Source organism: Lycorma delicatula, chromosome 9 (assembly GCF_047948215.1).
Source record: "Lycorma delicatula isolate Av1 chromosome 9, ASM4794821v1, whole genome shotgun sequence".
NCBI lineage: Eukaryota > Metazoa > Arthropoda > Insecta > Hemiptera > Fulgoridae > Lycorma > Lycorma delicatula.
Genome location: NC_134463.1, coordinates 24,658,931 through 24,686,859, shown reverse-complemented (window position 1 = coordinate 24,686,859; position 27,929 = coordinate 24,658,931). Strand labels below are relative to the sequence as shown.

General features: G+C 28.9%; 1 protein-coding gene across 1 annotated transcript; it reads right to left on the bottom strand.

Moving 5' to 3' along the window:
- Positions 1–27,433, bottom strand: LOC142330564 (uncharacterized). The gene is made up of 6 exons (XM_075375924.1): positions 27,238–27,433; positions 24,166–24,327; positions 17,312–17,459; positions 12,924–16,692; positions 9,772–9,925; positions 1–5,380 (listed from the first exon to the last, which is right to left on the bottom strand). Exons 1-6 carry the CDS (start codon positions 27,261–27,263, stop codon positions 5,227–5,229), a joined length of 4,413 nt encoding a protein of 1,470 aa, XP_075232039.1. The 5' UTR covers positions 27,264–27,433; the 3' UTR covers positions 1–5,226.
- Positions 27,434–27,929: the final 496 nt, after the last annotated feature.

Sequence of the window (27,929 nt, the reverse complement as noted above, 5' to 3'; positions counted from 1 at the left end):
TCAAATATAATGAAGATAAGTCAAAATACAATTTCAAATTTTATTTTTAATTTGATATATATGACGTACATAAGATGAAATATGGTTTTTTTTTAATTACCTTCACAAACCTAAGAAAATACATTCCAATTTTAGATAATAATTGTCACTATTAGGGTTAATTTTTGTGAGAAATTTAGATTAACTATATATGTGATAACAACATATACAATTTATTAACTGAATTTATCCAATATACATCATAAAAATACATTATTAATTTTACATGCATAAAATAATACATAAATACAACAATAAATAAAAAGAAATTCAGATAACACTACATATGAAAAAAATGATCATTTAATTCTGCATAGTAGAATTTAATGTGGTGCAGTGTGTTAAAATTTTGTTTAATTTTACATTTAAAATATAAAACTTAAATTTAAAAAATATAACTCTAAAAGACTTATTATAATTAAACCAGTATGATAAAAGAATAAGTATGGTAATAATCTAATATTCAGTTAGTCTAATTTAAATCATGCTACGTTTAAACTGTTAATTAGGTTATAGATCAGTTTTTAAACTAACACAATTTATTTTCAGGTAATGTTATGCAAATTTTATATTAGTTTAACTTTCAATCTAAATCAAGCTTCTTCAGAGATGCTCTTGGGTGCACTGAAAGTTGTATCAATGGAATTGGTGCTGATGTTTAAATCAGGTTTTGAAAAATCTATACTGACTGCTAAGCATTTGACGAACATGTAAGTAATTTAAAATAAGTCCTTTTTTCATTTAGAATATTGCTTTTACATTTCTTCGTGTTTTTTTTTTTTTATTTAATTATTGTTTATCGTTAATTTTTATAACAAGTTTATATTTTTAAGTAATTCAAGATTTATAAATACACAATAATGTAAATGAACAAACACAAATCACAAAGACTCTTTGAATGAAAAACAAAATTCCTTCAAAAACTATTTCAAACAGCTGCAAACAAACAGACTATATCAGTAATCTATGAATGTTGATTTAGAATAAAAATTAACTCTGGTTCATAATTAAATAAACTGTATTACAATTAATTTAGAAACTAATTATAATTTTTTATCATGAAAGATGGTTACCAAAATTCAAATTTTAAGTAATTATCATATTTATTTTTATCTTTATTATTAAATCACCCCAGAATTTATTTTACTTTATTATATTATAACCAATAAATAATTTAAGGTACTAAATTATTTATCTACTTGATTAAGTATACGCACTAATAATACTTAAAACTTAATTTTACTAAATATAAATGGCATTAACAGAAATTCTTTTAATCCTTATATAACGGAGGGCCTGAATAACTTTTGTTACATTACTTTTGTTTTGGAACGTATTCTACAAACATTAACACAGTTTTTTTCTGTTTATAAACTGTTTTACAATTACTTGAAAATAAATATCTAAAAAAAATAATCTTATATCTAACAAACATCGATTACTTAAATCTCATATAATTCTTACATAACCCTTGGTTTTTTAATTGACTGAAAAAAGTTAAGTCATATTCTAACTTCCACCTTTTTAGTTTGTGTGTTTATGATGCAGTTAAGGGATTAACACATTTTCCAAATTTATAAAATTTTGGTAATGTTCTTTGTTTGCTATTAGTGCAACAACATATCTGTTAACATGATGTAAAACAAAGATGACATTATTTTATTGGATTAAAACAACAAACTCAAAAAAGTAAAAAAAATTATTTTGGGAAATTATAAATAAATTTAGTAAAAGAGTTTGTTGCTCCAGAAGATAATGGTATGGGATTTCCTATTTTAAAAGGCAATGTACCATAGGATGCACCGAGTTTACACAGTATGATGCCCCATTAACAGATGAATTGTTAGGCAGTCATATTAATATGAATCAAATTGCTAATCCATTAAAAAATCTATCTAATAAAAGGCACCAGAAGATGATAGGATTCAGAAGGGGATTTTACAAGCACCACCTTTAAATTATAAAAAGTTACTTGTAAAATTCTTTAATTAAGCAAGTTGATACCATCATCGTTCACATACTATAATATTCCTGTTTAAGAAGAGGAACAAAACAGATATTAACAAATACTCTATTATTTAAATATCGAATTCATTCACAATTTCTGTTGTCATTTTATTGAAGATAAGTGAGTAAATACAGAAGTGGGAAATTATAAGAGAAAATCAGACAAGTTTCAGATGCAAATATTTAGCTATAGGTAACATATTTGTTTTAGAGAGTATAATAAAACACAACTTTCATCATAGGAAGAAAATTACCACTTTTTTGTAATTATATATAAGCTGCCTTTTATAGTTTTATAGTATATACAGAAATAACCTTTTCTTTAAATTTCATAAGTTATGTAATTCAAATAAATACATGAACTTAACAAAAAGGTTGAAGTCCTTATTATGGTGTATTACAGGAGGATTCGCAGATATTGTAAACATCTGAGTCTAACTTCTAGATCATCATTTTGTTTATAAGTTGGGAAATTTTTATTGGAGAGTACAGTTACGGTAAGTGTAGATTTTATGAATATACAAATATAAAGTTTATAAGTACAATTTTCACAGTAGAAGGTACTATTGTTAACTACAGATAACAGTTTTAAGTATGGACCAAACAGGGAGGAGAAAAGGTATGCATGCTCTTTAAGTAATGATGTTGTGAACAAGGACATATTCAATTTTATAAGGCAATATACTCTAGATGAACTACATAACATGGTTAAATAAAGAATATTTTGGGGAACAAGAGGTGATCGATCGATTACCTGAATGGGAGAAACTGAGGAAATTTGACTGACTATGTTAGAAAGGTATTACAATTTACTTGGTAACCATGTCCTGTAAATACTTTTTATTTGATTCTTTATTTAATACAAGGATTGTAGTTATCATTTTTGTACTTTATGTTTATTTTTAATATTTTCCTATTATTAATAAAATAAATTTATGTTATTATATTTCTTTTAAATTTTCATAAAAGTTTTTTTTAAAAATTGACAGCTATTTCAACTGAGTGAACCTACTGAGTACTCTTTATAGATACTATTTTATAAATATTAATCTTATTGCGTATTCTAGTTAGGAAACTTGGGGGTGGGAGAAATGTACATATAATATTAGTACCTTTTTGACAATCATCATCAGCGATTGTCAAGTATCCCTTAAAACAATACTTACAATATTACCAATACAGTAAGATTTTATTTTTTACAGGAAAATATAGTGTTAAAATAATTTCAACCAACAATTACAATAGTACTAATAATAGTAATAATATGTTCATTGTTTTAAGGTCCATTTAATCCTAATTCGTTGTTATGTTCAATATGATAAATTCAGTATTAAAAAATTGAAACTTCTGAATGCAGAACATCAATATTAAATCAACAAATGAAAAAAAAGAAAATTAGACGTTATTTGATTAAAAATTTACTGCAGTCACAATTGACAAATTTATACTGATTTTTAATCATCCATCAACATACCTATTTTATTTTTAAAAACAGTACTTTGAGTAATAATGTATGTTATACTTTGTAGAGAAAGAGGGTTGAATATGTGGATAGATATTTATGTTTGATATTTTTATAACATATTAGCTCTTTTAAAAATACAAAAAACTAAAAATAAATTATCTAAAAACAGACAATGCATAGATATTATTTAAACATTTTATTTTATTTAATAGTGAAAACTCTTAAATTATTTTTTAATTAAAAAAAAAGGAAATACAGTTACAATTTAATATAATTAATTGATCTCATAGAATAGAAGTTTCTAGTTGTATAAAACACACCTTAGTTAAGTTATATTTTCAATTTCACAGTTGTAATGAGATTCCCATGAAATGTACTTTGTTTCACTATAACCAACCATTTATTATATATATATATAGAAAAAGAGAGACAGAGAGAGAGAGAAAGAGTGAGATATATTTATATATATATATATATATATAAAATAAAAACCATCACTATAATTTTTTTATTCTTTCCAGAAAGCTTATGTAAAATCATAATTGCAAATCATCATGTCTTAAGTATAAGTTATAAAAAGTTATTAAAAGAAATTCAACAGCTAACTAATGAGATAAACTTTCATCTATGCACAACATAACATATTCTAAAGGTCTGTTTACAAACTGTTTTTTTTTTAATTTATAAAAAGGTAACATTACTTTATAAAAGTGTGGAAATGGGTCAATACAAACTTAAAAATTAAGGGCAATTCATGAAGCATGATCACATGTTACTGCATGTTCAAGACAGCACATAAGAAACCATAACTTCTTAACACCAGGTGTTTACCTGGCACTGGCATGTAATCTTGTTTTTTTGGGTATTCCAAACATCTTTTGTTTTTTTTTTTAAATAATATGTATTTTATAATTTATTTTTAGATAATTAAAACTAAATTACTGAAAAACATAAATTGAGCACATGATAATTTTTTCAGCAGCTTGCTGAAGCACTTTTCAAGCAAAAGTATTAAGTGTGTTACCTGTGATCTGCACCGAACGTTTTATCTTATACGTTAAAAGACTACATGTACAGAAATGGAAATAATCAGAATAAACCTCAGGTTAGCAAAAAAGCTATCAGGGTATAATACTTGTAATTATGTAATCTCATATAGCCCCCAATATTGGCTTGCAAGTAATCTACAGATTTATTTCATTCCTGTTAATTTAGTTTAAATCTGAAACCTGTATACAACTAATTAAAAGTTAATAAATTAAAAATTATTTTAAGTTTTGAGAAAGAATTTATGGTGGTTTTAAAAATTTAATATCACATTTTTATATTTTGTTACATTGGAACTTCTTAAGTAAATTACATAATATTTTACAACTAACTCATATTTTACACACACTACTAATACATGGTATAAAACCGAATAATAAAATATATGTAGAATTTATTAATAATAAAATATAATAAAAATAATTAAAACTATATCATTTTAATACAATGGTAAATAAATTTTATTAAAATTTAACTCCCTTTTTCACTAACATTTCACAAATAAATAAATGTTAAATTAAAAAGAATTGTAAAATAAAAAAAAATTGCATAAAACAGATATAACCTACTCAAATTAAATATGAATTTTTAACATATTTTCTGCTCGCAATATACACATTATTATTTAATATGCAACAGTTTAAAAATAAAGTTTTTAAAACATAAGTTCACGATCCATCATCAGTTGGTAATTTTATAGTCGCTGCAGTAAAAAATGATAATGAATCTGGTAATACAAGTGCTATAAGAATAGGAACACCATCTTCAAAACGACTGCTTAATTCCGCCATTTCACTAGCAGTAGGCACTGCATCACTGAAACTAAGGATAGAAAAATTAAACTTAAAAATTCAAAATAATTACAATATGAAATAAACAATTGATCAACAATGCATTACTGTTGACTAATAATGATGACAACTTAAATTGTTTCACATTTGTTGATTACTGTGATAAACAATCTAAATATTTATTGCAATAATTTTGATATAAATTCTAATAAAAATGTTACGACCGAAGTTTAAAATTACAAGATGTTTCTCAATTGGCAGTACTATTCATAAAATACTATGATAAATAATAGCATATTGCTGGAAGCACATTTCAAATCAAAGATTAAGTGTGTTACCTAAGATCTGCAGTGAATGTTTTGCAATTTTATAAATGAAAAGACTAGACTGTGATATATACATATCAAAGCTGACAAAATTTGTCTATTCAATTATACACAAACACAGCAGCAGCACCAATTTTATGTAAAGAACAAATTAAACCATTCTGCACTTATCTAGCGTAAAAAGGTTTCATAAATAAACAAAATGTCTCTTAAAGGAAATGTCACACATAGTGTAAATAGAGTTAATCAGATTGATATTTACGAATGCTGTATGTTACAAGATGCACAATGTAGAATAAAACAAGTTTGTTAACACTGACAGATATCTCTTTGAGAAATGTGAACTGTTTTAATTTTTAAATGCAGTTCTTCGTAACTTAACAATGAAAATAGTTTAGAAGTGAGGTTATGGTAAGAGTTCTACCAAAGACTAGTTTCTTCATGGAAGCTATCTGGGTCATAAATGAAAGAATCACTGGCATCATAAAAAGGTGAACTAGTTTTCAAAATGGTAATATATTTAATTTTCCTTTGGAAAAATAATTTTGTCTAGCAAAAAGTACAACAAATTATTTTTAGTTAAAATAATTTAAAACAGTATTTTTTTATTAAGTTCATTTTTATCATTTTCCTTAATAAAAAGTTACTTGTATAATGTGATTTTATTCCTGTTTTAATTTTTATACTGTGTTAAAATACACATGACTGACTGAACAATAGACATTATATAAATACTATACACACAGTGTGGTGTTATCATTTAAAAATAACATGACTAGTTGAAATTCATACAGCATTGCAAAATTAACAATTATTTTATCTAAAATTATTTCTTAATTCTTACACTAATATCTTGCCTGTTAGTTAATTCACCAAATTCAATTACTTGCACTATGTTATATAACAATAAACATGTAAATCAAATTCTGCCATTAATAAGAACTGGAATACAATGTTTTTCTCAAGCTCCCAGACCTTTCTTAAGTAGACATTTTCAAACAGCAGACATATTTTTGCTCCCAATTCTAAAAGGCATGCTTTTTAAGCACAGTTCTGGTATAAAAAATAACACGCAAAACATTTTTTTGAAAAAGTTTATAAGCTGGATAAGATTTATAAAACCTGGATCTTATTCTACAATTTCCGCTTACATTAAGGCACTTGTATTGTGTGATCAGCTTCTGCTGCCCAACTTTATAGAAATTTGCTGCCTAAGAAAATAACCATTCCTGAATGACTCTTTTGTTATTGTCATCTTCATTATGGTACTGGTTTAAATGCAGGACTATATTGCTGGGTCACTTGGTACCAGGTCAGGACTAAACAGTGGGTAATCAATTTGTTCCCACAAAACTGATGTGATAAGATCTTGGGTGCAATGAGTTGTATGTGGACAGCACTGTCATGAAGCAGCATGATTCCTGTACTGAGTATGCATGTCATGCCTTCTGATTACACAACACAGTTTAGTCAAGGTCTAGAATTTACTGTTTCACCCCAAGGCAAAAATCAACAAGCAACATTCCCTGTCTGTGTCAAAACATAGTACACATGATTTTCCAGGCTGACATTGGTTGCTTGAACTTCACTTTCTTGGGAGATACTGATAGTCTCCATTCCACGGAGTGTTTTAACTCTGGTGAAAAATGAGACATCCATGTCTCTACACCAGTAACAATTCAGCTTAAAACAGATTGTTTTTATTGCTGTATCTGGTGAGAAAACTCAAAGCACTGGCTAAATGTTTTCTTTCTTGCAACTCGGTCACCAACTTTGGTACCCAGCATGAGCAAAACAATAATTTAAGCACATCAACAAAATTTCATAGAGAACACTTTATTAAAGGAAATTCATTAAATAGTGATGAAATCATAAACCATCTATTCTCACAGTCTTTTCCATTAATTCTATGCACCAAGTCATCAGTAATGACAGTGATGGTCACCCACTCTGTGCCATATTGTGTACACTTGTACAGCCTTCTTTAAATGCCCTACCCCACTATCTCACCACTCCACTGGACGTAGTATTAACCCCCAATGCTCACATGCACATTATGACCATTCTTTATAATACCGGTACTGTTTTCTAATTTTGCACATTTTTATTTTGTTTTCTCAGTTCTTTTGAAACTATTTTTTTTCATAATTTCTTTATAAAAGTAAATTTGTTTTTTTACAAGTTCTTAATTTTTTATCTGTTTAAAATAATGTGATTATATTAAAAAAAAACACACATCAGTTCTAATTTTCTTGTTAACCTAGTTAATTATTAGATAAGCAGTAAATTAAAATTATGATTTATGTGCACATTTTGTAGGCGACTTCTATTATTTTTGTCATAAATAAAATTATATAGTTATCTTAAATCATTTAATTTTTCATACAATTAGAACAACAAATGCTAAAATACTGAAATTGAAAAAAAATAAATAAATGAACAAAGAGAATAATGTAAAGCAGTTGCTGTCAAATAAACTATGACAGCACTAGTGTTAGGCGCTGTTATTGAATAACCTACCACAATGTCATTTTGCAAATTATTTTAGATTATTTCAGTGCAAAAATTGTCTTCATGTAACTAATAGAATGTAAATAAAAGATACAAATATAAAAAAAAGTAGCACCAAAGGTAAATATTTTCTTTGTAACAGCGGCTGTAAAAGTTGTAATATGATTGTTTTGTTGAATGCTATTTATAGGTTTACATGGTTTATAGGCACATACTTAATTATTTATAACATTATAGTACTAAAATGAAAATAAAAACTTGTGTTGGAAAAGGTCAAGATTACATTACTAGCGAACCAGAAAACATTTACACCTATTTAAAAGGCGAAAAATAATACTTGTACTTTTTTATTTATGAACGATTAATTTATAACAGCTTTCATGTTTCATTAGTTATAATTCATTATTACATAATTAATAATTCAACAAATAAAGATTGCCACAAGAATATTAATTTAGGTGTATTTCTAAACTAAAAAAATCTTAACTAGTCTTAAATGTATATTGTATCCATAATTACACTAAATTAGATGTATTATTATTTACAATATTTAGAAATTTTTATTATTTAACTTTCAAATTATTTTTCTTTGTATGATTGTTTTCATTGTTGATTGTACTATTATTATTATTTTTATCAACACTTATTGAAATTCGCATTATATGTCCAAATCCTGTACAAGTTCTCCATCTTCTCTGTCTTCATTAAAGCCTCAATAGACGTAAGTATTGAATATTAGTCAACAATGCATTATAAAAATTTCTTAGCTATTTTATAAATATGTATAAAATGACTAAGCTATTAAAAAATTATTATAATTTGTAGAGTATAGGCCTATTATTTAATGATGATGTTTATTAGTATAAACATCAACAATACTAATACCCATTACAAGTGCATAAAAATATATCTCAAATGAAATATTTTGATAACCTTTATTCGCATAAAGTGGTCATTCATTTTATGATTCGATGGAGGAGGCGTAATAATAATCTATTAAAATAAGTATATAAACTATTCGTTTTTTTACTATATACAGTAAGAAATATTTATAAATACATTAAATATTTTTAAGAAGATTATTGTCTAAAACTAAACAAAATAATAATAAATTTTAATTGTTGAAAGAAGTTTTGCAATTTATGAAAATAGTTAAAACACACTGTATTGCAGAATACTCAAATTTCTGAATGATCCTAATGTTACAAGAAAAGAGTAGTATAATGTCCCACAGCGACGGTCTGCCTCGTCTAAGCAAGCTTTTATTTTTATCACACACACACACTGTATATTTTACAGTAATTATATTCAAATTTAAAGTTTACATTGTAAAATGTAGTTTTTCAGATGTCTTATATACGTTTTTTACCAATTTCATTTTTAATAACATTACTTTTTTTATATCATTTCATATCTCCAATTTTTAATGATTTAGTCTATTTTTCTGATTTACTTCTGTTATTGTTTCTCTGTGAAAAAGCTTTGTATACTACATTTTCATGGGTTTGTTTTTTATATATAAGAATGATTTACATGTGCTTTATAAAATATATTTTTTTGCAATAAATAAATATATATAACTTACTCCATTACCACCACCCGATAATTTGGTAATCCTCGAGAAGATTTTTTCAGAGGAATATTTGGAATATATACATCGTAACTAACTTTTAATCTTCTTTCATCTGTGTGTGTAAATTCAGCAGTACCAATTATTTGTAAAGCAGACAGTACAGTTTCTAAAATTAAAAAAAAGATAACTTTAATTAAATAAGATTTGCATCTTGTGCTTCAATGTTTTACTAACACTAAATATTAGTAATACTACACTAAGTTCTATCAGAATTTTTGTAATTATTGAGTAAATTACCACAATTACTACACATATAGTTATCACAATCACTTTACTTTTAATATCAATTTCTCAATGATTCAATTCCTGTGAAAATAAATATAATGCAACTATGATGAGAAAATTGTCCAATGTAATTACAATGGTGTGTGTGTGTTATAAAAAAATAAACTTTGGTTATTTTCTGAATTTTCACAAATAATGTACATTAAAAAAATGATGAATACATCTACCAGTCTGTACAAAGTCTGTTCAGAAAATAACCAAACTTAATTTTTTTAATCTTTATTATTAATTTTACAGATTACTGGTTCTTGTCCCCTTAAAAGAACCCCCTCCCCACTACTCACACACTTTTTCCAGTGGTGTTTCCACTTCACGAAGCAGTCCTGGATAGATTCATTTGAAATGGCCTTAAGGTCTGTGACAAATTTGCTTTAATAGTCTCAAAATGGCATCCTTTCGTCACTGATTTTATTAATTTCAGAAATAAGAAAAAAATCACAAGGGGCCAGGTCTGTCAAGTAGGGAAGATGATGGAGGACAATTATCTGATGTTTTAATTTTCGGCACAAAACTGATGAACTGACAAAGCAAAGCGTGCAGATGCACTGTCATAGTGAAGGAACCATGAGCTGTCTCCTCACAACTCTGGTCTCTTCTTGCGGATTTTTTCATATAATCGTAAAACGCCTTGATATGGTTTGTTTTACTTCGAGACAAAAATTCAAAATGCACAATTCCATTAGAATCAAAAAACAGACAGTATCACTTTGACATCGGACTGAGACTGACGTGCATTTCTGGGAATTGGAAATTCCTTTGCCAATCCATTGTGATGATTGAACTTTGTTTGATATTGTAGCCATAAGCCCAGCTTTCCCCTCTCATCATGATCTTTTGCATGAATGTTTCCTTCTCATTGGCTTCTTCAAGAGATTGACGATAAATGTCAATTCAATGTTCTTTCTGCTGTTCAGCAAATCACTTTTTTAAACAAATGATTAAATACATTTTTCAGTTAATGTCTACTTATGTATTTATTAAACACAACTTATAATGGTGGCAAGAGCTCTGAAAACACAAATTTAAAACACACAAAAAGGAGAGAAATTGCATTTATTATGAGGTGTGGTTAAAAAGTTTTAAGACAGGAACCCCCACTACTAAATAGGAGGCAGGTTTGCCTACAGATATGGAAGGGAAGTTTGTTTTGTCCTTGAAACATTCTAAAAAGACCATCACAATATCTTTTTTCAGTAGAGAGTGGCATCCTGGCGACTAAAGATGTTTTTGGTTCTCAGCAGATTATTGATTTCACAAAATGGATGAAAAATGGAACCACGATTTTGTGTCAGATATTGCTTGCAAACCAGGAAATCAGTTCTGGAGGATTATGGGCTTTTACAAAGAATTTTCAGGGATAAATGTCTCAGCTGGTCAAATGTTTGTATCTGGTTCAACAGCGAACCAGATAGCCGCGAATCAGTCTAAGATGACTCCCTTTCTGATTGGCCTTCCACTTCAAAAACCAACAAAAACATTGTGAAAGTTTATGATTTTTAGAGTGCTCTGATTGTACTTATAATTAGGGAGATGACTTATGAATTGAATTTAAGTTTCTACACAGTTCAGTCAATTTTAACTGAAGATTTGAACATGTATTGAGTATCCGCAGAATTCACTTTTAAATTGTTGTCATACCAGTATGAACAGCACTGACATGAATATCCCAAGAACTGATTAACTGGGCTGAAACTGACCCAGATTTATAATTACAGGGTAATTGCAGGAGAAAAATCATGGGTTTGTTGGTGTAACCCAGAAAGGGCACAATCATTGCAGTGAAAGGGTTTAAGTTAACCATGACAGAAGATTGAATGTGAAGACAACATTGGTGATTTTCTTCGATTCTATGGGTATTATGCATCATGAATTTGCCCATAGGGCACAGACAATCAACCGGGAATACAGCAAGTGTTCTTCAGTGTTTGCGCAAAAATGTGCAAAAGAAACGGACTGCACTCTGGCAAAATAAGAATTGATCCTCCACCATAAAGCACCAGCTCAATGTGCTTTCTTGATCATGAAAGTTTTAGCCAAATTTCAAATTCCTGTGCTTCTGCAAACCCGTGATTTAGCCCCTGCAGACCTAACTTCTACCTGTTTCCTAAATTGAAATTATCACAACTGATTTGACTCAACTGAAAATAAAGCAATTCCACCAAAAGTGGAAACACTGTTGGAGCTGGTATGTTCAATCAGAAAGGGACTACACTTTGAAAGAGATCCATCATAACAACCTATACGTGCTGCCATTTTGAAATTATAAAACCAAACCTTAAAATTTTCCAATCACACCTTGTAAATACTATTGCTTAAGCAGAGATTATTATTATTATCTAAATAATTAAGCAGAGATAAATATATAACACAAAGATTGGAAAAAATTATATGTTTATTTGTTTATATATTTATTGTTTGTTGATAATGATGTAAATTTTATTAACTAAGCAAATGAATAAAGTATTATTTTTCAGTAACAGAGCAGAAAAATAAGTGAAAACTGATGAAAAAAGAGGTTAAAGATGAAGTAGATGATAAATAATCATTCCTAACAGCAAAATCATTAAAAATGTTAACGGGTCAACAATCTGAAATAAAGAATATGAAGATTACTACAGAAACTTTTTGACCAAATTGTAAGTTTAGTGTTATTGTGAAAAGCACAAATATGTCTCTTTTTTTACATAAATAATATACAGCTTATGAAAGTATCCAACCAAGTTATAAACAGTTCAACCAAAACTCCCAGTAGACGTACAGTTAGTGAACTGAATACAAATGCTAGAAAAAAAATTAAAAAAGAAAGATCAGCTTCTTACCAACTGATGTGCAATCTTTTGCCGTTATTATCGGTTGAATTTCCTCTTCTTCATCATCATTTTCTTCTTCATCTTCATCCTCCTCATCTTCTTCCTCTTGTATTTCCCGTTGAGTATTTCTTTCTTCAGCTACTGATGCTGTAACAGAAGGCTGTTTCTGTTTCAGTTGAGCCCATGATAAAATCTGTTCTTCCATTTCATTTTCAACTTGAATACTTTTAGATAAGTCTGTGTTAACAATTGCATTTTCTTTATCAGTTTGATTACTTTTATTTACATTAAAATTTTCATTCACTTTTCCGGTAATTTCAATATTACTGGTATCAGGGATTTTCTCAATGTTGTTAATCCTTTCTGATTTAACAGGTACAATAATCTCATTTTGAATATGATTCATTCCTTTTCCTTGTTTAACATTTGTTTCTAAAACTTGATTGACTGAATCAGAAACATTTTCATTTTTAATATTTGAAGGTTCTTGTTTAACATTTTCTTTAAGAGATTCATGATCATTATTTTCAGTTTTAACAAAAATATTTTCTATTTTAACTGAAGCAGCAGCAGCAGCAGTAGTAGTAGTAATACCAACAATAGGTGAAGAAGGTACTGCAGTGATTTCTTTTTCATTTTTCACAACAGCTGACTCCTGTTTAATATCAGTTACACCGGATTCAAATTTAATAATGCAACTACTACCTGTGCTTACACAACTATATGCATTACTTATTAGACTATTAACACTAGTTTCATCATCAATATCTCTCCTAATTTGTGATATGCTGTTAATACTACTAGTTTTATGTTGATTTTTATTTTTTTCAGTTTTAATATCAACTGTTTTTTCAACATTCTCTGTTTTAACATTTACAGGCTCATCATCTATTTCTATATCAATAACTTCAATATCCTCATTTTTCTTATTAGAACTTAATTGTCTTATTTTATTAGCAAATCGTAATCGTTTTTGTTTTTTTGTTAACTTTTCATTTTTTGCTCTATTTTGTCCTTCAAGTGCATTAGAATTTCTCTTTCTTTTTTTTGCATGTGTTTTATTTACACTAGAATTCTCTTTTGAATTTTGTAAATTATCTCTGCTTTCCTTACTCGTATTTTTATTTCTAGAAATCATAGAATCATTTATTACTTCAATACCATCATTTTGTCCACTATTACCTGAAATATCTATTCTCTGCCTTTTATTATTACTATTATTATGAAAATCATAATTAATACCCCAGTTGTAATTTTTAAACTTTCGTCGTTTTCGTTTACCTCTAAAATTTTTTTGTACACCTCTTCCACGTCCTCTAACATCCCTAACATCATCAAAATTTATATCATCCATAACTATAAAATCATTTCCACCAAAATCAATAACATCAGTGTTATTAAAACTTCTATTACTATTACTGTTATTACTGAATGGAATGAAATCTGGATTATCAATTGAATTATTAATATCATCAATAGTCGGTACAGGTATATCATCTACAAAAACAGAAGGATCACCCTCTGTATCAATGATTATAGCATTGTCTTCATTTGGATCAACTTGTCTAATAAAATTTTTACTGATATTTTCATTAAAATATCTCTTCCTATTAAATCTGCTTCTGTTTCTATGAGAAAATGGCCTTTTAGTATTAAACCTGCTATTATTGCTAAACCTATTCTGATTATAATTACTACTGCGTTCTGATAAGTCATTTCTATTGTTCCTGTTCTGATTTTGGATAGATTCATCCATACCTATATAATTATTTCCTGTTCTCCAATTATCACTATTGTCTTCACCATGACTCCTACTAGACTCTGCTTCTCGATTATAACCAGAATTTCTTTGATAAGAATTATCAACACTCTGTTGTAAAAAATTACTTCCTCCACTAGCACTGATATTAACATGCTGCTGCTGTTGAAGTGAAAAACGTGTATTTTGTTCACCATATGATTGATTAAAATTAGTACGATTGAAATTTTGACGATAATTTTGATCCACATTAAAATTATGATTATTAATACCATTACTATTATAATTACTTTGTACTGTATTACACTGACCTCTTGTTTGTTGAGAATTATACATAACCATGTTGGAGTGATTCATATGTAACGATGGATTACTATTATACACACTACTCATTCCATTATCATTAAACGAATTAAATCGTGGTCTATATATATTACTTGATTGTGAATAAGATTGATTGTAAAATAAAGAAGGGATTCTTGGAGCCTCTATAGTCTGTTGTACAAACGGATGAGAGAGCATTGTTGAAGCAATCTGAATCATACCAGTTGCCATAGCGCAAATCTGTGAAGTAAATTGATTTTGAAGAACATTTTCATTAAACATCCACGGATTCCATGTATTTACTGAACGATTTCGGCTTTGATAATATGGTCTATTATGTGAACGTGGCAAATGATAGTAACTTTGTGTTCTAACATTATTTTGTGGTAATCTTTGATTATTTGAAGAAAAACTTGTATTATTGTAGTTATGGGCCAAAATATCAGAAGTAGAAAACGTAAGACTATATTCATTACGAGATGGCTTGATATTTGGAGGCAATAAATATGAAGGTGGTGTTTTAATTACATTAACTGCACCATTTTTTAAATTAGGAAATAAGCTTAATATCTCTTTCTTTGATATATTATTAATGTCTTTACTTCTTGAAGTGCTTGCATCTTCTAATTCTGAATCTAAATCAATCACTTCAATCTCTTTATAAAATTTCTCTAATTCTTTACCCAATACATTATTTTTTTTAACGACAGTATTATCATCATCAGATAATTCAATAACTTCGTTTTCTTGATTATTCTGTGAAGCGTCAAAAAGAAATTCATTAAATGTAACATAATTTGTTCTAACAGCATATTGTGGAGGTGGTGGAGATTCAGACACATCAATAACATCTGCAACTTTATCGATAGAACTATGATTTCTTTTCCAATTGCTATTGCTTCTTTGAGAAATTACACTGCTGTCATCATCCTCATCATCATCAATAGAAGATTGTTGTACATCATCATCCAACATATCACCATCAACATCATCATCATCCTCAGATGATGATGAAGATATTTCATTAATGACAATCGATTTATCAACAGGTATTTCAATAATATCATCATCATCATCATCTACACAAATATCTGTTGTTTTATCTTGTATTGTGTCAACCTGATCTATAACATTTTTACCCGTAACATATAAAACATCGGAACTCTGTACTGATTCATCTATATCAATATGAATTACTTCATTAGTTTCTTTATCTTGTGATTGCCCTACACTCAGATCAGTATTTCTATCGTTATTATCTAATTGTTTATTACTGTTTTCATCATGATTAACTGATGTCGCAAAAGCTCCACTTAAATGAATATTATCTGCATCCTCTTCAAATACAGAAATGATCAAATGATCATTCTTCTCAGCAGCTGCATCAACAATGTTAGTATTAATTGCACAAACCGATGAATTATCCACATCAATAGCAATTACCTTTTCATTATTAATAACAGATGTATTATAGGTTCGTTTTTGTTTAAGAACATGTTGATCTAAGTGAATCTCTTTTTCATATCTTGTAACTGATACTTCAGCTAAATGTCTGAATAATTTATAACCAAGTCGTACTAAATGTGAAAATACACGATATTCATTTAATGTACAGCCTGTATCTTCATGTAGTAAAGTGACATAACCTCTTTCAATACTCAATGGTATTTCATTAAATACTAATTCCAATGCATTCTGGAAAAAACATAAAATTTAAATCATACAAACAGAAAAAAATATTTATTAAAACAAGGTTTACACAAATTGATGTAATGTACAAGTTAACATATAATCCTACATATTTATTGGATAAATTTTGTATATATAACAGTCTAGATTATACAGCTCAGTCTCTATATAAGAAAAAAATAATATTTTCTAATAATGCTTGTGTAAGAATATCCATCAATTCAAAGTCAGTTTCTTTCCTTATTCAACCTGAGCCAAATTTCATGTTTCAAGTAATTAGAGTTCTTTGGTTTTTAGGATATGTAAGTATATTTATAAAATAATTTTGTCAAATATAAACTTTAAAGTGTGAGGTAATTTTTAAATGCCATAAAAATATGATTATTGATTTAAGAGTCATAAAATATGAAAAGATTCTGCATATACATATTCAGTAAAGGAAAATTAAATAAATTTCTACAACAAAAGTCTATATCAAAAATCATTTATGTGACTGAAGAAGAGAAGCAAAAATCAACAGTGAGATTCATAGGAATAGATAGTTGACTAATGACCATTCAATCAATCGTTCACATCGGTCTATATACCAAAATAGCAACAATATAATTTCATAGAACATACTGACCGTTTCTAATAACAAAAGTGCTTCTTCTGGGAAAAGCCAATCTTCATCATTGGAATGATGACCTAAGTTCTCCCATGCTTTTCCCACTTTTTTAATCACTTTAGCTTTTTTTACATCTGGTATCCATTCTGCAGATGACAATGCACTCCTAAAAAAAAAATCATGCTCTACAAAAGAGATGTGCAAGTAATACACGTGCAACTAATACAAATGTTTATGGTATTAATAAACTATTAACACCATTAAGGTATTAATTTAAGCTATGAAGCTTAGTAATAATAATAACAAACTTACTATAGTATATGTAGTATAATATATATCCTACAGATGACAGGAACTTTATCATCTCCAGGCGCTGTATAAAGTATTTCCAAACACTTCAAAAGAAAAAAAATATTATCAAAGCTGGATCAAGCAGACCTTTCCAAAGCAATAAATATAGCCACAAACATATATACAGAGTTTCTTGACTATTATCAAAATTATAAGATGTGATACATTAAAAATAGTTAATATTTTTACTTTTGTCAAAGATATTTTTACTTGGCATTGGTCTGAGATATAACTCAACAATGATTTTAACTTTACTTACTCTAAAGAAGAATTTTATTCTTTAAACTTTAAATATATAAATAAATAGGTACTTATCAGTTATATGGGACCCCTACTGAAATCCAATTTTTTTTTTGCATTTTACTTGTTCTAATAAATTTATTGTTTATAATTTTTATTGTTAACATTAATTAGATAAAGTTGGCGAGTGTAGGTTACGTTTGATTTGATTATGCTGATTCCGTGTAATGACAAATAATACACGTATATCAATATAACCTAACCAAACATAACCTTTTTTTTATAATCATTCTTAAACACCCCAAGGTAAGTGGTCCTCATAGTTAAGCAAAACTCAGTCACCTTGGAGTGTCATGGCAGCAGTCTCTACCCCCTCCCTGTCTGGCCCTTCAAAGGGGCTTACCCATCAGGGTCTCCCCAGCTTTACTGAGACATGCAAATCTCCCTTTTAGACAGCTGACATCCCTCTCTGCTGTGGAGCTACCCTTCCTGTCCCTATCCTACTAGCTCATAGTCTGTATTTCACGTATCAGGAGCTTCCACACGACCCTCTCCTACCTTGAGGGTCAACCATACCATCATCGGGGAGTGCCAACCCATACACTCTTGTGTGTATGTAGGCCAGTACACCCTATGCATGGAGGCTACCTCCCTTGTCCTAATCGTCGCCACGATTCATCCCTTTTTTTAACACAGTCACACACTGTCTTCATCCAACATTCCAACATTCTGTAACCATTCTTTTCATTTTTACTTTTTACTTGTGATTTCACAAGTATGAGTTAATAACACCACTAACCCAACACATAACCTACACTCGCCTTGCTCACTAATCTCGTCTAATTAACATTAAAAATACAAATTATAGGTACTTAAATTCATATCATAAATAATAAACTAGTAGATAAATGATGCAAATTTACTAGAAAAAGTAAAATGCAAAAACCAGTTGGATTTCGGTAGGGGTCCCATACAACCAATAAATATTTATTTTTAGAAACAAATTCGGACTTATCCACAAACAACAGATAAGTTATTGCCTCTAAATATGAGGTTTAACTGCAAATAATGATATTTACCAAGATATGCAAATATCTTGAGGGAAGATGAAGTGCAAATGGCACTTGTACCTCTATAAAATACCAGAGTGCTAATATGAGATCATGATAGAGGGAATTAGTTAGAGCCACTTTCATGAAAAAGGATCATTGGTGTATGCTCCAGGTTGGAGTGGCCTAACCCCAATGCTTGCAGAAGCTAATAAATGCTTTAAATATGAGCTTAACACATTATTAATAGCCTTAATGTAGTTTTTGATGATCTTGATCAAGGTTACAGTTTCTGCCATTAGCTACACATGAACCCTTGACAGCCATCAAGCATCCAGCCAGATGCTCCATAACAAAGTCGAAAACAAGAAACAAATTCTGAGTAATTAGTAGAATACTACAAAAGAAAAATAGAAGCAAGGAAAAAAGAGAGAGGGTGTTACCAAGAATGAGAGAAATTAGTATAATAGACTGGGTGGAAAGTTGAAAGAAATAAAAGACTATAAATATGTAATACATGGCTGAAAATATAAGATAAATATTTCAAATAAATAGAAAGAAAGAAGAGAGAGGGAGACAGTCAAGGAAATTTAGCACTGAAAATGAAACGTGCCATGGTTTAAAAATGATACTGATAATTAACTGATCTTTTAGTTTCTTTTGAAATATTTCTACATAAATTAACAACTAAATTAATAAAATAATAAATAAAACTAAACTAAAATAATAAATAAACTAAACTAAAATAATAAATTAATAACGACTGTCATTAATAAATTAAATGTCACAGTGTGTGGTGATTTTAATATAAACTTTCTAGATAATTCTAGTTTTAGATGAATGGACTATTATTAACTGTGTTAGTTAGCAGGCTGTGAAGTTAGCAGGATTAAATATTTCTCTCCCAGCCAACTAGAACTGCAATTACCACTGCCAACCACATTGACAATATTTTTACAAATTTACATAAAGATAATTTTTTCAATCCTTTTGTGCAGATTATTTTATTCACATCACAACTGTCAAATCACTTATCATACCATGACGATTTCTGTGATGGAGTGGTATCATTTTGGCCTTTTATCCAGAGATACCGGGTTCAATCCCAATCAGACATGCCATTTTTTACACACTATAGAATTCATTATCATCCATCAGTAACTGTAAGTGGGTGTAAACCTGTTGTTGCTGCTGTATGAATAAATACTTATATATTGTTACCACATATATATGCCTAATTCAATATCAGCGAACAAACACGATATAGCAACTCAGATGTGAGCTGGCACACAGTATACGAACGCACTGATACAAGCACCACTACCGCCGCGCAGTTCTCCCACCACTCTCAGCCTCCGATAAAAGAGCGTGCACAAGAGTGAGTTTTCAATTCATTGTCGACCAGCACCTGGAGAAGACCAAGAAAAAGAAGAAGACAGAAGTTCTCTGGCCGCCTCAACGTGGGACCTCCAGGCAGATGCCAACATCCCCAACTGAGCAGCAGGCCTGGCCGGCCCACCAAGGGAGCCACTGGATGCAGACACGATCTTCCCACTCCAGCTCCAGCGTGCCAGGCTTCAATCACCCTGGCCAGTGGACTCAGCAGCAGAAGCCCGTCCAGCGTCAGGGAGAACCACATCGTCCACGCCAGCAAAGAACGACTGATGCTGACCCGACACTGCAGGGCTCTGTGGGCCACCACTGCCACATTGTAGGGGGGACCCAACTGCTGCTGAGGGAAAGCCTGGTCAGACTTCAATGGACGAGCTGCAACTCTCCGACTTTGTCAGAGACTAGCTTCCACAACCAACAGCTCTTCTCAGAGCTAACACAAAAAACGACTCTTTTCTGGGCCACCACAAGGTTATGAATTATGAGCCGTTGAAGCCATTCAACAACAACAGCCCTTTTCAGGGCTACCATAAGGTTAGTAAGTGCCTCATACTGTCGAAGCCCTTTGGTGAAAATATAAATACACATACGATGAGACATGAATTAATTTTATTCTTATGGTGTTCAATAAGAAAAATGAGAGTGTTATTATCAGAAACATAATGAGAAAATAATTAAAAAATTAGATTTGATTAAAAATTTAGCAGTATTCTTAATTTTTTTTTTCAGGCCTTCTTTCTAGCTAGTTCTTTAGTAAAAAAGAAAAAAACCATAATTACTAAAGAAATTGGAAATCTATCCCTACATTAGGGAATCTATTAAATGTTTAAATATAATTGGTCTGATGATTTAAAAATTATTTGAAAAATTACAAACAAATTCATACTAAAGTTATTCATAATGCTAAAACATTAAAATGTAATATCTAACTTAACTCCATAGTTTTAGACCCTAAAACTACATGGGAAGTTATCAAAAGTAAAAACGGATTTGGGATTAAAACTAGTTAGATATTAAGGTAACTTTTGTTACCTTAACCCCTTTTCATGTAATAATATTTCAAATAACTATAATACTGATTAATTTCAAAGAAAGTCCTAATCATCTTGAACAATTAAGTAATGAGTCAGTAAACATACTTTTATGGCTAAAAGTATTACATTTTCAATTCTTTTTTTATCTCAATAGAGCACTGAATTAAGTTTTTTTAATGATGATTATGCTGTAGTGTGATAGCAATGGTATTAGAGAAACTGCTTACAATAAGTCAAATCTTATTAACCTAAACAGATAGTAGGAATTTCAACTTCTGATAAAATATAATGTAAAATATAGGTTCTCATTTCAAAATGTAGAACACAGAATGTCTTAGGGAAGTATTCTCATCCCTTGCTCTTTTTATTATTTATTAATGATTTGCCACAAGATCTTAAATAATTTATTTTACCCTTTTTGCAGATGACATAACTATCTACATCTGAAGATAATAATTGAAAACGACTTGAAAATTCCATGTTAACAGCTCAAAAATCCATTCACTGAATGTCTATCTGTCTACCTTTAAATATGGATAAAGCCATCGCTTTTAGCTTCTCAAGTTGTCAAAATAAAGCTAATCTTATAAATAAAATTCCCACTAATGATAATGACAGTATTTCAATTGCCATACAACAAATTTAATTAGATGACTAGTTCTCTCTTGGAATGATCAAATTGATTATGTTTACAACATAATCAAACCATATTGTTTAACTTTGAAGCATCTTAATAAAACACTAAGCTTGTTATCATTATTAAATATATATTTAATACTTGAACTAATCTATATTCCTGATTGAAATAATAATTTTTTGGGTCAGAGTCAGGATATGTTTTCATGACATAAAAATAGGCTCTAAAATCATTGTTGCCACCCCATGTATGAGCCGTATAGACCAATATTTAAAAAATGTTAATTTGTCCATCTGTTTTCTATTTATGAATGTACAATCTTAGCAAAAAAAGAATAGTCAGTTATTCTTTAAAAATGACAATATGCACTCTATCAAACCAGACAAGGGACTGGTTGTGTGTTACTCAACATAATACTTTGACTTAAGAGAAATGGTCTTATTATGTTTCCACTGCCATATTTATAAAATTGCCAGACCAATTTAAAAAAAAAATGATAATATAGTTGTAATACTTTCCTCAAAGCTTGCGCACTACTACTATGCATTGGAAGTCATTTTAAAAAATTCAAGAAAAAAAAGCTGGTTTTTTTTATTTTTGGGGAAGGGAGAATGAATTTTTTTTTTTAGCAAAAAAAAACTTTCGCGTTATCGTCCAGGTCAAAACTATAACCAAAAAACTCTTTCTCAGATATTAAAAATATTAATAAAATAAGATTAAAATTTTGGAGCAAATTTTTTGTTAAATGGCAAGATAATATACGTGCATGTATTACGAGCTTAATACAAACTGGGGTTATGTTTGCAAAATGTTTAGAAAACTAACCCCCCCAAAAAAAACTATCCCCACTCCCTGGAGATATTGACCCCAAACCTTCTCCAACAAATTGCCCCGTACAAAAAGTCACTGTACAAGATTTCATCAAAAACAGTGAATCCAGTCAAAAGTTATTAAGCTTAAAGCATACTAACGCACATACATATATATATATATATATAAATTTTTTAAACATGTTTCCCTGTGTGTCAAATCACAATTAATTATTTATAGTTTAAGAATCACCATATACACACATATATATAAAAAATAATAAGACTGATCTCACCTTCAGAGGTTAAAAATCTTTTCTTATTCAAGAAGGCCTTTTCAGACCCACTGGATCCATTTGTCAAGATAACACAATTAATAAAAAAATTAAGTATTTGGTTACATATGTATACATACATATCTCGCATATGTACGGAAGGAATATATTATTACCTCCCATTTTTTTTTTGGGGGTGGTCTTTTGTTTTTTGGAGCCCATCGGTGATGAAACGTCAAGAATAAACCCAAACTCCATTTTTTTTATGGATTACCATACTTTCCTTCTTGCAGCATAACTCTTAAGCTATTGATGAAGTAAAAAATCTCCCCACCAATTTTAAAAAAATAAAAATAAGAGATTTTTTTATAAGAACAATATTATTGTCAATAAATTTTTAAATAATACTAATACATTTTTTTTAAATCTGTATTTTCTGCAGTTTCATTCACTGCATGTATAAATATGTGCTCATATAATTCCCATAACACCTGAATTGTAATTTATTTTTTATATTTAGTATTAAAATTATTTCATGTGTTTATAAATAAATAATATGGGGTTTAATCAACCTATTTTACATGTTATAATTAACTGTTTATTCTGTCATGTGCTCATGAAAGATTTACCATGGCTTCCACTTCCACATGAATCCATCCAGGCGAATGCTGGAGCATTTCCTTTTTTTTGTTATCTGTGAGTAACATATCTACCCATCTGTGATAGAATCTATGTAATGCATTATTATATATATCGATTACAATAAAAGATTTAATAGGAATTACAGTTATAAAAAGAGTGCAAATTAGAATACAAGAAGTTGAGTATTGAAATGAAGTATTAAATTGGAGAAACTAAGTATAATAAATGTAGCGAACTGGTTTGGACTATATCTTATTGGCAGGAAACAATGTGAAAAGATAAAGCAAAGCTGCATTAGTAATAATAAGAAACTATCAAACAAAATTTAATTTAAGTATTAGATGGTGAACCACAGAATTTTAATGGTTAGAAATGAAACAGATTAATCATTATAAAATATACATTTTAAATATAACTAAAAATAATTATTTAATTAAACATACCACTTCTCAACTCTTTCTTCTTCAAGTAAAGCTTTCCTATCCCCTAAAGCATTCTGTATCTGTTTCTTTTCAAGCCATGAATTAGTTGGTTGAAATTCTTTTTGACCAATAACAGGAAGATCTTTAGTTTCTTTCGACCTCAAACTAATCAGCTGCTGACCACTAGCAAAAAAATAAAATAAATTATTTTAATTAAAATAATATTAATTTAAAAAACTAAAAACATTTTTTTTAATATGCAAACCATGCAACCTAACCTTTTATATATCATATCAGTAATAAAAAGACACAAAAACTATGAATTACTTTGTTAAAATATGTTTATGTAATAATATAGTTTTATTAAAACTACAAATATGCTAACATTAAAAGAGTAACACAGAAGAAAAAAGAATCACCAAATCAAGATGATGGAAAAAAGGAACCTCTTCCAACAAAACCATCATTCTACAAGTTATGTGTAAACAAAATCAACTACTGTACTCCAGTATTCATTAAAAATCATCATGTTCTTCAATGGTATTAATATATGTTATTACAATGATACAGTTAATACTATCTTCAAATAATTTACTAAATCACTGATCAATTATATTGAATGAAATTACCTTTTGTTATCAGTCAGTTTACCAGTTTTTTATTCATTTCTTCCTATTCTGGGCTAATATTTTAATTTCAATAAATTTGTTAAATCTTAATCTTGAATTACTTGCTTTACTTGTAACCAGCTTTGCTCCCTCAACAGTAATTTACTTCACTAAATTACGAACTTAAACATGGGAGCCCACCCTAATGATTTACCAACCTAGTTCTAGTAAACATTTGTCATAGGTTTTTCCTTCTTTGATTTATAACAAACATCCTAATAAAAAATTTCTGACATATTACTTTAGAGATTTATCCCATACTTGTTGATTACACTTTTAAGATATATTAATGTATCTTATGGAATTAGTAACATTGCAGATAAATGCCAGAACAGCAAATAATATAACATTAAACTACATTGCTCATGCTAATGAATTAATTTTAAGTTATATAAAAAAAAAGCAAATTGAAAAACTATGACATAGTCCTCTCACAAATGCTGCATGTTATTCACATTAAAAAACTGAACCCATGCAACATTAACAGAGCATGTAAAATAGTTCAGTGAACTGTAATTTGGTGTGCAATTTATCTAACAAAACTTCGAGAGTGTAGTTTGTTCAACATGATTAGAAAAACTTCTAAACCTCACAACATCTAACATACAAAAGCAGCACATCTTCAAAAAAAGTATGTAGAAAACTCACAACTGTCACACATTTTCCAAAACACATCTAATCACTTGCTCCCACAGCACAACATGTAGCTTTTTCACATATGTTCACATCTTCTACACATGTTCATAAATACCAATAAATGTAATTAATAACTAAATACAATAAATACCTCACAAGAATTATTATAGTCATCATGTTACATCAGGTACACAATAAAATTAAAAACACACCTTCTGATAAGAATACACAACCCAACATATAACAACCCCAGCATTCTTGCAAAATATCCAAAATTTTCAGAATAGAAGGTTACTGTGATGCTTTCATATCATAAAAAAAAAGATAAAAAAGATCACCCACAAACTTGCAAAACACATACCTATTAACTAAGCATTATAGGAGTATATGTAACACAGTATCTGCATTTAAACAATACAACATGAGCAAACTAGACACAATTGCCCAGAGATTCAAAGAAGACATAAAAGCACAATACCATAATCAACCTTTTTAAATTAATCTCATAGGAAATAGAAAAGCATACAAAAATAACAGAAATATTTAAACTTTACACTCAACATTTAAAAATAGAATTTTCACAGACTCTATATTTAACTGATTCATATGCTATTCTTAAAGTGTCTATATACCAAAGTAGTATTGTTGATTCAAGGCCCATAATTAGCCCTTTTTTCTTGTTTGTGAAGCAAATTCATCAAAAGCTTGTTAAAACTCTGGATTGACAGACCACTGTATTATTAATTAGAACTCAACAACAGAATAGTGACCAGACACAGTAACAAGGACCCACAAATGCTAAAATATAACAATCTGGCCTGGCCTCAGATATCAAGCAACCAATAATCTTCTGCACTATTCCAATACAGAGTACATTTGTCGTAAACCAATTAATTAACTCTTCCACTACAGTCATATTAATACACACTGATCCTTGGAAGTAAGCTATGTAAATAAAAGAACTTTCAAACTTAATTAATTTTACTCAATTGCTTTTCTAATAACTTTTACATATCATTAATAATAACAATGGATGAAACACTACCGTGAACTGGGACTGTATGCACAACATTAATATCACTATATGAAATAAAAGGACTAAAATTTTTCATGTTTGGGTAAAATTTTCAAGAGGAATTTTTTCAAGTAATTAGAAAATGAGTCCATTTTAACTTCTTATAAAATACAAAACTCTTGCTGAAATACTATGATGAAAAATGAAATTTGTCTAATATGGTGAAATATAAGAAATTACAAAACCTTAAAGAGAAACATGTTCAGCATGTTAATGAATATGTATATAAGAAATTTCCTAAACTATACTGCACTAATCAATCACAAACAAATATTGTGCCTAACTAACAAAATTAAAATTGCATTTATTATTAACTTATGACATTAACCCAAAAACTTACCCATACACAAAAAAGGGGAAAAACAAATATTTATTTTTAGGTCTTTCAAATGTATGACATAATGAAAACAGTAGATGTTAAGTAAAGAAGCTGACAGAAAATAAATCCAGTAATAAAAAATATTTTAAAAGAAAATTATGTCAAGTTCTGGTTGTAATCCGTTTAAACTATATATGTATAATCCAGTCAAAAAGGGTTTACTACTGTAACAATTAGACCGTATAATACGCAACAGACCAAGACTCGAAATGGCAAGAAAATGTGAAAAGTTCGATAATACATACTGCTCTTGAATTAGCATGTAGCAAAAAGGCATTGCTTATTTATATCTCAAGAAAACAGTCAAACAACTAAACAGATTTATTACAACTTACTTCAGAATATTTCCTTCAACAACCATGCTGATTACGAATACAGAAAAACACTTCAGAATATTTATTAAAATTTAGCAATAACAGTCACGTAAAATCATTTTTAACTCACGAACAGTAACATTAAGTCCAAATCAAGAGGTTATAGCATTCCAACACACAAGTTCATTGCTAATACACCATTACAAAGAGACTGACAAGCAAAACACTAAATGCTCACAGAGGAATCAGTTACAACAACTGAAGATAAGTCAGCATGATTTGTTTTACCCAGGTTGCGTAGCGCGTATTAAATTTGTCTATTTATACAAAAAAGCAGGCTTTGTATATATATGGTTAAGATAACTGCACCATCTAATCTTTTTTATTTAATATTAAATGACATGCAGTAAGTTTTTTTTAAAATGTCAGTCGCATATACCTAATTCATAAATCAAATTGGTAATATATTTTCAAAATCATTACCTATTTATTTAGGAAATTTTCGACTATAATTAATAGTTTTCATTCTGTTAAAAAGAATAAAATAGTTTTTTTTCTTTACTTTATCGCCGAGCCTTCTGACTTACGTTTAGTCATGACATTCGTTGTACTTCGTTCCACTTGGGCGCTAGCCATGCGCTTATATTTCTTCTACTAATCTAAATCAATAGCTGCCAACTTATTATTGGTGAGCAAGTTCTTGTAAGTAGCTC

What these genes read in the sequence shown, in the direction of transcription:
- LOC142330564 (XM_075375924.1), bottom strand. Translation starts at nt 27,263, where the DNA reads ATGGTTGTTGAAGGAAATATTCTGAA. An exon ending in CACTTTTGTTATTAGAAACG is followed by an intron (nt 16,693 to 17,311) that starts GTCAGTATGTTC and finishes TGTTTTTTCCAG; the next exon opens with AATGCATTGGAATTAGTATT. An exon ending in TATCGGGTGGTGGTAATGGA is followed by an intron (nt 5,381 to 9,771) that starts GTAAGTTATATA and finishes TTCTATCCTTAG; the next exon opens with TTTCAGTGATGCAGTGCCTA.